General features: G+C 29.8%; 2 protein-coding genes across 2 annotated transcripts; both read left to right on the top strand.

Moving 5' to 3' along the window:
* The first annotated feature begins 5,402 nt into the window (after nt 1–5,402).
* Nucleotides 5,403–6,075, top strand: LOC146887513 (uncharacterized). The gene has a single exon (XM_085671034.1). The coding sequence runs from the start codon at nt 5,585–5,587 to the stop codon at nt 5,795–5,797; it is 213 nt and encodes a 70-aa protein (XP_085527160.1). The 5' UTR covers nt 5,403–5,584; the 3' UTR covers nt 5,798–6,075.
* A 5,294-nt stretch (nt 6,076–11,369) lies between these two features.
* Nucleotides 11,370–14,734, top strand: LOC114175930 (uncharacterized protein ycf23-like). Its single transcript, XM_028060782.2, has 9 exons — nt 11,370–11,684; nt 12,074–12,139; nt 12,367–12,441; nt 12,674–12,736; nt 12,814–12,873; nt 13,136–13,225; nt 13,294–13,401; nt 14,128–14,250; nt 14,382–14,734. The coding sequence occupies exons 1-9, from the start codon at nt 11,472–11,474 to the stop codon at nt 14,511–14,513; spliced, it is 930 nt and encodes a 309-aa protein (XP_027916583.1). The 5' UTR covers nt 11,370–11,471; the 3' UTR covers nt 14,514–14,734.
* Nucleotides 14,735–14,882: the final 148 nt, after the last annotated feature.

Genomic DNA, 14,882 nt, shown 5'->3' with positions numbered 1-14,882 from the left:
TCAAAATGAGGATCATCTGCAACAAACACTACGAAAATGAGGACGAAAAAGGTATTTAAGCCAAATTATATTTATCTTTTCAGTATTATGATAAATAATTTTCATGTTCTTTAGTTATTTTCGTTATCTTGTTAATAAGATAGACATTCATCAATTATATTTCTAAGAAATTTATTGTCATCTCCCATATTCTGTTTATGACTTTTCTTTTAACTTTTACTCATAAAAATTTTTTAATTTTTATACATTAAAATTTTCATTTTCAACTTTTTATTTGGCTTTATTTAAAATAAAGTAAGAAAAATAAAATGAGTGACACTTCTTAAATATTAAAAAGATGAATTTGTATTTAAAAAATATAAAAACAATATGTTGTAATTTTGTTAGAAAATACAATATATATATATATATATATATATATATATATATATATATATATATATATATATATATATATATATATATTCTTGAATTAAGAATATTTGCTAATATCATTTATCATATTAGGGATGAGCAACGGTTTGGTTAGGCCGAATTCAGGCCCAACACGACTAATGAGAACAATCTAAAATTTAACGTTTCAAACTCATATTTGACCGTTGAATCATTTAGGTTAGTCGGATAGATTTAGAGAGTAAAATTGGTGGATTTGGAGATAAGTTATGTGAAAGTGAAAAATTTAATTGATGTGATAGATAAAATTAATTGTTAAAATAAATATATTTATTAAATTACCATAATACCCTTGTGTAAAAAGAGATGAATTTTTTGAATTGATGTTGTTAAAATAATTTATAAATTAATTAATTTTAATCATAAAAATAATTAAAATTAATTCAAAAATAAAAAATAAAATATTTGAACTTTTATTAATGTCAAAAAAGTACTACAATAAAGTACTACAAAATTGTGTTTTCACTGTTAAAAAAAGGAAGAAGAAGACAAAAGTTCTTGTGCTGCTTCAGGTCATGAAGACTCAGGGTCAAACCGGAGCAAGAATGGTGAACCGGTGGTGGTGAATCCTGCGCCAAAAGAAGGTGGAAAAGGAAGAAAATCTTCATCGGGTCAGTTGCAGAATAGTAGTAATAGTAATAATCCTCACGGGAAGAGAAAAGTGAAGGTAGCTAGATAGCTTGTTTGTACTTTGAACTTATCTGCTAATTTATTTTTCTTTCTCTTCTACGATTGGTTTCAGTGAAGGTAGCTAGTGTCATGAGACACGAGTCATGTGCAACTGTATCAGCTATGGAGGTTCACAACTCTGGCATCCGGCAACTCGCGACCTGTAACTCCCCGCAACGCCTTCACCTGCAAAAAAACCAAACAGCGTAAAAAATAACTCATTCCGGCGAACAAACCACCAGGTCTGGCCGTCCAACTTCCCCAGTAGTGCAGACACAGCTCCTAGGGCAACTCTGACAACTTCAACCAACTCCTCCACCTGCAAAAACACAAAACTAAACGTAAAAAATAAAATAAAATAAAAACCATCGACACCGATATCGTAACCGGTGTCATTCTTTTATCAATCAAGGCACCGATTACCTAACCGGTGCCATCCACCTCTCAAAAAATTCCAGCACCGAAGCACCAGTTCATATAACCACCCAACCACGTCCATGTCCAACCACACCACCTCAACAAAGCACGATCACCACACCCCGAACCACCTCATCTTCTTCCCCTCCATGCACTCAACAATCACACACACACATCATAACTCACCTCTCAAAACACCAGCGGATCACATTCACAAGCACACTACTACAGGCCACAAGCACACTACATTCACATTTACAACTTCCATTTTAAAATGAGCTTCGAAAAAAAAAAAGCAAGGACGAAGGAATCTTGATCAGGAATATGGTTCAGGAATCTTGGCAGAGGAAGGCATAGGAAGAATTTGTGCATATGCTTTTGGAAACGGGAAACCACAACGAGAGTAGTTTGTAGTCTGTACAAAATATATGCAATATCTTCGCACTTTTGAGGGGATGGATTAATCCATCCATCCCCAAATCATTTCTCGCACATCCCTTCAAATAATCACAAACGAATGCGTTGGATTACAAAATCGACTCTCTCAAATTTGTTTCAACAGTACAATTGCCTCAAACGAACACTGCGTAAATCCACGTGTTTATTGACATTATAAAGGCTATCATCACATCAACATCCATGAAAATTGTGAAACTTCCTAATTTAAATATATGAAGATTTTTCAAAATTCGTTCGTGGACATGCAAAATATTGGCGATGTTTGTTTTTTAGTATTCTAGATTCAATTCAAAGAATAAATTAGCTTTGCAATATATTTATTTATTTTTCAAAACAAAGTGATTTTTTTTTTCAAAATATTTATTTTTGAAAAATTTCTTAAATAAAAAACATTAGAACATTATTTCTCTTGCTTATCGTATAACTGGAATAAAATTATGAAAAAGTAATTCTAAATAATTATTAAAGATATTAGGTCTAAATTTTAATTACTTTAATTGAAGGAATAAAATAAAAGATAGTTTATTTTTTTTAATCTAATTCAAAATTAAATATATTATTATTGACTTGTCAAAAAATAAAAATATTATAATAGAAAATATTTATGATAAAATAATAATAATAACAATAATAATAATATTGTAAAATTTTAAACTTTTCTAGTTTTCCTCACATGTTCTATAAATATTTTAGGTATATTTTTGTGTTCTACACAAGAAATTCTATATCCTTAATGGCTCTTGTGAATTTCTTGAATTTATATGGATCAACGTCTAGAGATGAATTATGCTAAGAGTCATTTCTACATAACAAACTATTTTTTGGCTCTTAATAGAAGAGTGCATAATAGAGGAACAAATCTTTTTAATTACCTTAGTGTTCCTATATTTGTTGATGCACCTAAATCTTTTTTTTTTCTTTCAATATTTGATAGATAGGGTGAGAAACAAATGGTGGCCTTTCTAATAACTTTCAGGTGTATAAATGGTCACTCAGGTTGATGCATAAATTGAGAAATGGATTACGAATTTCACTTGGCCTGGGGACATTCAAAGGCAAGGTTGGTGAGTGTGAACTGGTCTAGGGTTTGTGCACAAAAATCGTATGTTGGTTTGTAGGTGACAAATGTTTTGGTGGAAAATAATGCATTCTTTCTCCTATTGGCAGACAATGGTTATTAGGATTGTTTAGATGATTTGTTGTATGAAAAACCATGCTAGATTTTAGAAGAGCATTGATTATTCAATGATTTTTCAAACCATTATTAATGTTGTGAGAAGATCAGGTCAGAACTTAAAGCTATTTATGCACAACATGGTGGCTGGATTTGTAGGTTTTGAAAGTTTTTGGTATTAGCACTAGGCAAGGAAAAGTTCTTGAGTACAAAAAGGTTATATGGTATTTTCCTTATGTTTCTTGAGTTAAAAGATGGAGGTACTAGAGGAAGTTCATGTTTATCAGCTTGTAGAGGTGTTTTCAAGAGAAGGGGAGGGAGGGAAATACATTTGGATTTTCTTTGTGTTTTTGGAAGTTTAGAATGCACTTTTTATTGAGCTTGTGGGAGCTATTTGTGCCGTTAAGTATGTTAAAAGTGCAAAATTTGAAAGATTGTGGTTGGAATTTGATTAACTTAGGTTTGTCAAGTTTTCTCTCATCAAAATGGTTTACAATCATACTATCTTTTATGAATTTAAACTTTTATCATAATATGTTTTTTTTATGTGTATATGACTAATTAGATTGTGAATAACTTTATAGTTGACTTGTATTTTTGTTCACGGGTTTTGATTTGATCCCCGATGAGTTTTACTTATCTTTATTTACTTTTAGTATTTTTGTGTGGTGTTAAATGATAGGTGTATTTTAAGGTATTAACATGTTGAGGTGTTAACAAGCATAATGATGCCTAGTATAAGTTTTGCAAACAAAAAAAGTTATTCCAAATTATATTACAAAATTAATATCATCAAAATTTTCCTTAAATTTTCCAATTACATGGGAGTCAAATTCTCCATTGATTATTTTATGTCCGATATTAGAAACTCTCTTGAAATTTGATTCATAAACCAAATTTTGAAGATATTCTTTTATTATTTTTTTTTCCAAAAAAGAAGAAGAAGAAATATATATATATATATATATATATATATATATATATATATATTAAAATGAGAAAAAAGTTATTTAAAATAATTAATTAAAAATGGTGATATTAAATTTTAATTAATTTTTGAGTAAAAAACTAAAAAATAATTTAAAGATGAACACAAATTAGTTTTATAGTATTGATTTTGTAATATATTTTGGAATAAAATTTATTATTATTATTATTATAATAGTGTTATGTTGTAAAACATGTATAAGAAATAAAAGATAAATTTAAAATTTTACAATTTCATTATTTTTGTTATTATTATTGATTATAAATATTTTTTGTTATAAGATTTTTATTTTCCAAAAAATCAATAATAATACATTTAATTTCAAAGTACAAAAGATCATATATTATTTTTCTTTTGAAAATATTATTTTGGAAAAAATCAAAGCAAGTTTGTATAATAAAAATTCACTTGAAAACTCAGCTTTATATAGAAATAAGATTTGAGTCCATTCTAACTCAAATTTAAATTCACAAACTTTATTCTTATGTTAATTTATGTTAAATAAAGCCTATATCATTAGAGATAAATTTCAAAACTTAATTTCATGTTAAAATGTCGCAGGGTGTTTTCTTTTTGGAACTTGTTTGGAATGATTTTCACTTTTAAATGATTAAATATTGAACTAGTTTTGCTTACTTCACTTAATCTCAAACATTTCTTATCTTCTGTTTGATCGCATGCACTTATTTTCTTTCTTTTTTCCAAATTGCAATACATTATTAGTCTAAGAACTAGCCACATGTCAACAAAGTAGTGATTCTAACTTTATTGTTATGGTTTTCGATGATTCCTGTGATAAAACCATTTCTCAAAGCGCCAACCGTTACTAATAATCAAATACACTTACGCTTAAAGTGATTACTTTAACCTAACTTTAAATTGATTTGATAATTTCTAACTACCAAACTAATTATTCTCTTAATTACTTTAGTCTCTACTACCATTTTAAAATACAAGATTTGATAATTTCATAATTTTATAATACAAGATTTTGTATTATATAATATATATTCATTTTCTAAAATATAACATAGTTTTAGGTTAAAATTTGTTAGATGAAAAATTAGAAGTTGGAGAGTATTAATAGGTTTGATTCGGTTGAACATTCCAGCTGGCAAGAGCAGCCACGTTGGACTTGACGTGGGTCCCACCACGATGGTTCGAAACGCGGAGCACTTCTAGTTCCACTCTTCCCATTTCAAACTTCTTTTATGAAATTCAAACCACCAAACGCGACCAACCCCTATAAAATAAAAACGCATGCTTCCACTCTCTTCTCACCACCAAGCTTACCCATTGAAGGAAAAACCGTGTTCGTGAAGAAAACTAACTTCAAACCAAAGTTAAGAACACAAACCTCACCCACCCAGAAACCAAAATCGAAGCTCCAAAATCTTCGTCGCAGGGATTATTCAGCAGAGGACATGGTTGGAAAGAAGAAAAGCTTCTTGAAGCGGCTGAAGGGAGAGTCGCTGAGGTGGAAGTATCTGGCGGCCGCCGCATTCAAGTGGAAGAGGCTTGCTTTTCCGACGTCCTTCTTCAACGACGTCGCTTTCAAGATTCTCTCTCTCTTCGAGGCCGTTTTCCTCGTTCTCACCGCTTGTTTTTTCTACCTCATGTGTGGTTGCCGCTTCTGAATGTATATAACCGATGCTTTGTTCAAATGTTAAGATCGTCTCAGATTCATGATCCTTAACTCTTTTTCAAGTTTTAAGGTTTTCGTTTTTTCTTGAGCATTTGTTGTGTACGTAAGAAAAATGTATTTTTTTTTTTTTTGGTGGGTTAGTGTGGCATTCCGACGCAGTAATCCTGTGCTGTCTGAATTCGAAACTTCAGAGAAAGTATTTTCGTTTTGCAGTTTCACACTTGCGAGAAGATGCTATACTATAACGCGGTTTTAGAGTCCGTTTCTACACGCTTCTAGAATACTTGTTGAAGTGTTCAAGTATATGATGCACCATCTCCATCAACTTTCAATAATTTAAGACCTTACTCTGATAAGAAGTTACTCTAATAAGAGATTTCTATTGGAGAATGTAGCGAGAAAATGTTTTAAAAATAAGAAGACAATAAGATGTATGAAAGTAAAATAAAATATTACGTGGGTGTTGTCTTTTTCTTGTCTTTGGGTGAAATTTTCTTCCAATTAAGAAGAGGAGGAGATAGCTTGTTTAACGACCGGCTTGACGATTCATGATTAGAAGGATTCAGAAGAACGATTAAAATAAAATATTTATAGTTAACTAGTCATTTTTGTTACGTAATTAGTTTTCGTAAATCCATTATAATTGGTTTTTGTTTTACTTATTTATTCCAAATAAAGGATCGCTTGTGACTGAAAAACATCAAAATAAGTTTCTTTCTTCTTTTCGACAAATGAAAGGAAGTTCGTAAAATATGAACCTAGTGAGTGTGACGCAAATCGAGTAGTGAGGTATTATTGTGAGTAAAGAGATATGTATGAAGAACTAACTAAAGTCAAAATAAAGTTAATAAGACGATATTAAATTCAAGATTAGCATTGATTAGCAAAGGTCTTTCTTTGTAACTTCTTGTAATTACATTTAGCAACACTGAGAACTTTCCTTTATAATGTAGATGGTAATAGGCCGGTTATAGCCTGTTTTAAGTCTTGGTCATTTGACAAAAAATATTAATTTTTAAATTATATATTAACAATCTAGGGTCAAGTTTATTAAACATGAATTAGGCCAAGAAACTAATCTATTTATATGTAATTAATTTTACCTTCATTGTTTTTAACAGAAATATTTTCATTTTATTGTATGTTTTAAAATCCATCCCCTAAGTTCTTTGGTTGTTTAAGTTGCCTAATTAAAATTATTTTTCATAGAAACATTATTTTACTTAAAACCATATTATATATTGATTTACCAAAAAATTTAACAGATAACAAATTCCTAAATTAATTATTATATGAAGGTTAGTAATTTTAAATTGTTAGGCTATTAGAAAATGCTAAATTAGCTTATAAATATGAGTGTTGATTTTGTCTAATTTTATTTTTGGAAAATCTGTTATATGAATTTATATTATTTCAATTAGTAAAACTCACTATTTTACTTTCAATATAAGTGTAATGAAATCCACCATCATTAATTATACCTTAAACAATATCATTTTTTTGAATTTTTGAAGTTAATTGTTATAGATAACATAAATGTACTAAAATCAAGGATTAATTATACATTAAAGAGTGTCGTAGCATTCTCCCATTTTTTTAATCCAATAAACTAGATTTAGAGATCACAAATTTTCTCACTCACAATTTTTCCTTACTCACTTTTCTATATAAATCTCGTTACACTCATTTCATTCCCCCACACTTGTCTCATTCATCCAAACCCATCTTTTCATCCACACTCATCTTCTCCACTCACATTTATCTCATTCATTCACACTCATCTTTTTCATCCATGTGCATCTTCTTCATCCACACCTATTTCACCCTCACACATCACATTAATTCACACCTTGCAACTCACCTCTTGCATACACACCCATCTCCTTCATCTTCATTCATCTTTTTTCTTCATGTTCATCTCCTTCCTCCACTACATTTTCTTTCTATCTTTTTGTTTGTATTTTATTTGTCGAAGATCAAGGTCTTGTATGATAAACTTTTTTAAGTATTGTTATTAGTGTCAACTAAACTCACATAAATTAAATTAATATTAAAAACAAATTTATTAAATAAATTTTAAAATATAAAATCATACCCAGTGATTTCACTCTCATTCATGAAATCAATGATACCATGGTTTTCTATATTACAATATAGATCACAACCTATATCAATGGAAAAATTGTACCAAAAAAAGAAAGAAAAGAAGATCAACCACAATATTCAAGAACCAAAAAAAATCTCTTATCATATTTCTCTAGCGATTAGAGCCAAATTTGAACATTAATCAATTCAACTAATAAATTAAATCATTTATATTAACTAAATCTGAACAATATTCAATTCAATTATTATTCTGTTATTAAATCAATATTCAATTGATTTCTAATTTGAATTCTAAGATCAGAAATGCAAATTGATATTACAAACGACAAAACCAAAATTGAAGAAAGCAAAACAAACTCAGAGAGAGAACAATAGTTGATGAAAACACAATTTATACCTGTTTGATTTTGATTTCATGAATTAGTCCTTATATATTAGTTCTCCATCATTGAAGAACAAAAACACGGCAAAAAAAAGGAAGTGAAAAGACAAAAATAAAAGAAGAGAGAAACGAGAGAAAAGAGACAAAAGGAGACAAACTAAATCTCTGAGCATGGGAAATTATTTTTGTCTCCCGTTCTCATCACAATTAGATCTTCTATATGCTCTAAAAATTGAAGTAAATGTGGGCCTAATCATGGACTTTAATCAAGTCTATAAAATTCTAACAAATTTCAGTATTAAAATTTTCCATATTATATTACATGAGATCTTTCTTATAAATTTGTCAAAAATTTTCGTAAAAAAAACTATTTTTTCCATTTTTTCAAAGAATTTTAATTTGCAAGTAATTCCTTCATGGATAATTATTTCTTACAAAATTATAAAATTCGCAAATATTTCCTACATTTTTTTTTGTGAAAAGTGTTTTATACAAAATATTCTGCAAAAAAAAGGTTAAATTACCCTTTTGGTCTCTCTATTTGTCATGAAATTTCATTTTGGTTCTCACGTTTTTCGTTGTCTCAATTTGGTCCTCATTTTCTTAAAAATGACTCAATTTGGTCCTCACCGTTAACTTTGACCAGACGGTGTTAAAGTCAACGCCACGTGTCAATTTCTGGTTTTTTTGAATTTTTTTAATATTTTTTGAATATTTTTTGAATATTTTTTTTTGATTTTTTTGGTAACAATTTCTTGAAAAAAATTTTGATAACAAAATTTATAAGTATTTCCTAAAAAAAATTCAAAAAGAAAAGCAAGAAATATGAGTTTTCTTAATATTGTTTATCTCAACTTATAAATATTATAAAAAATAGCAAGGAACTCAAAATCCAGCAAATCATATGTCCATTTTGAATTCTTGTAAATATAGAATCCAATGCAAATGGAATCAGTATAAAATAACATGGACTCTGTATGTGAGGTATGGTTATTGTGTTCATGTTTGTCAATGCATATGTGACTTTTTATGTGAGGTATGGTTATGTGAATAATGTGTTGTGTGTGTGGACTCTTGTGAAGAGTCGTGAGTATGATACTCTTTAACTCTTTATGAACTTTGTTGGCTCTGTTCAGAGCAACTCTCCAAGTGGTTAGCCTTAAGTGGATCCGTCTTGGTAGGCAGCTCGACTGAGTGGAAGGTTATTAGATTGACAAAGCTAGAGGATGGTTGAATCCCTCTAGGTAGATAACTCTTTAAACTATGTCTAGGTGTACTTGAATGTGGATGTTAGGTTCTTAGATTGGTTTTTTCGGAGGATAACTGAATCCCTATAGACAAGTAGCTCTTTGAACTGCTGTAGATGTTTGAAGGCTTAGGATCTAGAGTGATTAGTTCAAAGGACGATGGTTGAATATCTCTAGACAGGTAGCTCTACGATCGAAGGCGTTGTTGTGGTTTGTTATGAAAAGTTTACATATATTATGCCTTAGGTTTTAAAACATGAAGTGAGCTTATTTTAAAAACTGAGATTTTGTTTTGTGTTAGTTTTCACTCTTCTATTTTGTGTTTGTGGTTTCTACTTGAAATGATCATGATTTATCATGAGATTAGATGATCATACAAGTGTTGATGAATATGCACTAGAGTATAGAAAGTGGTCAATGTTAGGAGATATTTGAGATAGTCTTTTGTTTTTTCCTTTTCAATAAAGTTTATTATAAATCAATGATTGTTATTGAGATTTCTAATAAAACATAAATAAAGTTTTATTTTAATTATGTAATTTATAAAAGTGATAAGGTGATTTAGTAGTTAAATGAAAGGTAAGCGAGGAAAATGTTGTGGGTTCGTGATAATTTTATTATTTTTTCAATTTCTTTTAAGATTTTCATTATATGTATTAAATAATGTTTTATAGTTAAGCAAAATCTTTTCTCAACTTTTTTTATTTAAGAAAAAATCATTACAATCATAGAAAAATGTTATTGTTTTTTTTTAATATAAAAATTTGAATGAGACAAAACAAAACAAATAGAATCATTTCAAGTATGATTTGTAATTAAATTAAAATAAAAAAATAAAACCATGCTACACATTAGCATATTAAAAAACATTGTATTTAGACATACGATTTTTTTTTTAAGATTGAAACCATTGAAATCGTATACTTAAATACAACTTCAATATTAAAAAATGAAACTTAAATATTTTATATTATAAAGTTTGATATATTTTTTTTAAACTTTAAAAATGAATAATATAATTATTTTAACTTGACGGTGTAAAATTTATTTTACGTGTTAAATGACATTCTAAGTTGACACTTAAACTAAAAGATGTTAAATGATGTAAACAACCAAATGTTAGCTTGAAACATTGTTTGACACGTAAAAAAAATTAACGAAATTGGATAAAGACGACTATATATGTTTATTTTTAAAGTTTGAAAACAAAATACTATTAAAGTTTGGAAGAAGAACAAATTTAATGTTGTGTAAAAGTTTAAGGAGTAAAACATATTTAATGTAATAAAAATTTGTAATTGTGCTTTTATTTATTTTTTTTAATTTAAGATCGAAAAAAGTTAATGAAAATGAAAGTTATATATTGGAATACAATTTTCTCATTTTAAATTATGTTTGAGTTTAATATTTACTCTTTATTTTTTTTATTTCAAAATTTTATTTATATTTTTTATTATTATTTGAATACAATAGTTGTTTTAAAAACTAATATCTTCAAATGATCTTTCTTGTACTATATTTTTATGTCTAACTTACATATATCCAACTTATATATCATAGTAATTTATAAGAATTTATCATTTATCCATTTTGATAAATTTTGAAAAAATAATCCACCAATTTAGATGGTGGTTTAGAAATCCATATGGATTTAAATAGCCCTAAAAAAAATAAAAAAAGAAGAAGAAGGAGTAACACTATTCAAAATTTTATATCTTAATTAATAACTATCTTTTTCATGATTTTATTTTTACTGAATTATATTTTATTGTGTGAGAGATTGCACTGTGAAGTGGTGCAGACAAAATATCTGATGAACATGACAGATTAAACAATGAAACAAGACCACCAATCTTATCTGTTGTGTTCTGCTCTACACTCCAACCCTCCTTCCCACCGATAACATCTTCGGCATTACACAATACACAATCATGCATTCCTTAACATGCACACCACTTTCTTCTTCTTCCTCCTCTCATCACACCACTCTAAAGCCTAATCTCAACCCTCTGCTAGGTGCAGATGCAACTTCCAGGCCATGTTCTTTACCCTTCAAAAGAAGAACCTGTTTTACTACCAGAGCCATACTCTCTTCCACCAGAGAAGATGTCTTGAAGCACTTCAACGAACGTCGAGCTCTCAAGGTAAGAAATTAAAGCAAAATCAACCCATTTCTTGCTTTCTCTTCCATCTTATTTTGCTGCTTTTCTTCACCCAAATGCAGTTTTTTTGTCTCCATGTGTGTGGAGTCTTTCGTTGGGTTTGCTTGATGTTCTTTGAGAGTAATCTTTGTGCTCAGCATGCATGTTTGGTGGTGATGATAAAGTTTTCATGGGTCAACTCAGAATTTAGAATTCTGAAATAAAAATTTGTGATATTCTTTCTTACTGTTCTAAAATCATGGGGGGCAAAAAGGGAGTATGGTGGTTTTGATGAGTGTTTAAATATATTGGTTCGTTCATTAAAATCTTTTGTATGATATATTTTTTTTTTGGTGTATTTTTGTTAACAAACATTTTTGCTTCTTTTGAAGATTATCTCAGGCTTGCAGAATTTCAATAAAGACAATGTTGCATCGGTGGTCACTGCTGCTGACAAGGTTTTTCTTTTTTACTTCTCTCTTGTTACGTTTTCTCTGTTTCTTCAGCTTTGTAAGTTATGCAAGATTCATCCATGGAAAAATAAGATCAAGAACACTTGCATTGGTTTTGTTTATGAAGCTTAAATATGGATAATTTGTCATGCTTTCTCACCTGTGAAATATTCACATTGAAAGACAAACTAACATACTAAATATGTATGAATTGTAATCCCTTGTGCTTATAGGGTGGAGCAACTCATGTGGATATAGCATGTGACCCTGAGTTGGTAAAGCTAGCTATTGGCTTAACTTCTTGTCCGGTATATTCTCACTTTTCCTTATTTTGATCATGTATACCAGTTATACTTTGCATCTATGTTTTACTGGTTTAAGAATCTATTCCAAATCAGTTACAAATTCATGACCATAATTTTTCCCTTAATTCTTTTGGAAATTCAACTACATTGTAGGTCTCTTTATCAAAACAATTGAAGTAAGCAATGAATACCCAAAAGTTAAATTTGCTTTTGCATGTTTTGATCTTTCTTGCAGGTTTGTGTTTCTTCTGTAGATCCTGCAACATTTCCAGCTGCAGTTGAAGCAGGAGCACTAATGGTTTGACCTTCTTGCCTAGTTTCTTTCAAAATGATCCTTATGAGATTTTTACTTGACATGCTAAAAGGTGTTCACAGGTTGAGATTGGAAACTATGATTCATTCTATGAGCAGGGAATAATTTTCACTCCAGAAAAGGTAAAGAGTGTTTGTCATTATTAAATCTCAAATTTGTGATGTTTGTCAACCCCATATAGAAAGTTTTAGAGAAGCAACTAAGGGTTGTGAAGATCAGATGCCAAAATGATTGTGGAATATACTCTTAATAGGATTTGTTATCTATATAAGAAAGATATAAATTTTTCTCTTTCTTAGTTAGCATTTTATTACTAATTTTAATTTCAAATATAAATAGAAGCCTGCACTTGAATTCTTTAATTTGATGATATACCTTTTGCAGATTCTTGGTCTGACAAAGGAGACAAGGAGAATACTTCCATCCATAGTCTTGTCTGTCACTGTTCCTCACACACTAAGCCTCCCTGATCAGGTTACAATTATGCTGATAATATCAATATTTTCTTGTGCATGTAAATAAAATCTCCAAATCCTTAACAGGTCAAGCTTGCAGAGTCATTGGAACTAGTAGGTGTAGATGTTATTCAAACTGAAGGAGGAAAATGTTCTAATCCTACAAAATCTGGTGTTATGGGTTTGATTGAAAAGGTAACCAGAAAAATACTTCTGATTTACTTTTGTCTTTTCCCTATTGCTTGCATCTTCATTGTTGAAGATTCGAGAATGAAAATTCCAGTTGAAGAATGTTAGTGGCAACAAGAAATAGCTTAAATAATGTATAACAAGAAGATTGAGCACCTCATTGACATTCCACAACATAAATCAAGATTGTTAAGAGTCTAAAAAATATTTAAGCTGCTGCATTTACTGCTCTGGCATTCACAATTGATCGTTAACTCTTCTTTCCCCCTAAATCAATTCTGAAGCAACATTTTCAGCCCAGAAAGCAATTACTAGTTAAAGGATCACGTATTGTTGCAAATATTACATTGACTAGAGATAAGGTGATTTCATAGTATATAAGTGAGGGCAACCTCATCTTATAAGGCGGTTTTGTAGGATTGAGTAAAGTTCAAAATTTACTTTTTAACATGATATCAGAGTCATGGTTTAGACTCTGTCTTAGTGAGATTTGTTATTTGGTGGGTTTATTGCCATCTGCTATCGGGTAGCTATCGGACCATCTATTAATATTTAGTTTCGCGTTCAAGATGTATATGTCTCAGTGTAAAAGGGGTGTGTTGGAGATCATACATGGACTAAAGTTAGGCTTAAATTCCACTTCTTAACATAGATGATTGTTGCATTGTAAATCATAGTTGATTATGATAAGTTCTTCGTGGAGATCAACTTTCTTACCATTGGTAATTGTAGGCAACACCAACTTTAGCAGCAGCATATTCCATATCACGAGCTGTTAAGATCCCTGTCATGTGTTCATCAGGGCTAAGCGCTGTGACAGCACCTATGGCTATAACAGCTGGGGCAGCTGGTGTGGTAAGGATTTTTAATAAATTTCTTCCCAAAATCTAATTTTTGTAGCAATCATAAACTGATAAACATCACTGTACCAATGTAATGTTCTACCTTTTCTGAGGGAAGTTATTGAGCAGTGTTCCTATTCACAGGGTGTAGGGTCTGCAGTTAATAGACTCAATGATGTGGTTGCTATGATTGCCGAGGTGAGAAGCATTGCTAATTCATTGCAGACATCATTTCAGACATCCACCACTTATGAAGTGGAAACTCAGAGACAGTAGTTTGTTTTGCAAGAAACAAATGAAGGGTTTGTAGGCAGTGAATAAAACATGCAAAGAAAATTTGGATCCTTATAAGTTCCTTTTTTCTTTGTCCTTTATATTTCAGACTTGTTCTCCAATGAAAACTTGTTGGTCAGTTGAATGGAACTATGTATTCTTCCTTGTTCTTTCAGAGGTTTTGCTTGCTATAAAAAAAGTTGGTATTTTAAGAGGTAAAAGAATGTTCTTATCAGTAGTTTTTGCACTACAGTAATGGATTTTTAGTACAATGATTATGGATTTATTACTACTACTATTACTCAGTTGTTTTATTTTCTTTGTGTACTTTTCTGTTACATGTAGTAACAAAAATAACTTCTTAAAGTCCTT

This window comes from Vigna unguiculata, chromosome 3, assembly GCF_037176805.1.
Source record: "Vigna unguiculata cultivar grain cowpea cultivar isolate G323 ecotype 2 chromosome 3, ASM3717680v1, whole genome shotgun sequence".
Classification (NCBI taxonomy): Eukaryota; Viridiplantae; Streptophyta; class Magnoliopsida; order Fabales; family Fabaceae; genus Vigna; species Vigna unguiculata.
The sequence above is the reverse complement of the archived record's forward strand: the minus strand, read 5'-3'. Positions and strand labels throughout refer to the sequence as shown.

Excerpts from the sequence above, each read along its gene's own strand:
- LOC146887513 (XM_085671034.1), top strand. The coding sequence starts at position 5,585 with ATGGTTGGAAAGAAGAAAAGCTTCTTGAAGCGGCTGAAGGGAGAGTCG.
- LOC114175930 (XM_028060782.2), top strand. The coding sequence starts at position 11,472 with ATGCATTCCTTAACATGCACACCACTTTCTTCTTCTTCCTCCTCTCAT. Across the intron at positions 12,442-12,673 it reads TTGGCTTAACTTCTTGTCCG|GTTTGTGTTTCTTCTGTAGA; the intron begins GTATATTCTCAC and ends TCTTTCTTGCAG. Across the intron at positions 12,737-12,813 it reads TTGAAGCAGGAGCACTAATG|GTTGAGATTGGAAACTATGA; the intron begins GTTTGACCTTCT and ends AGGTGTTCACAG.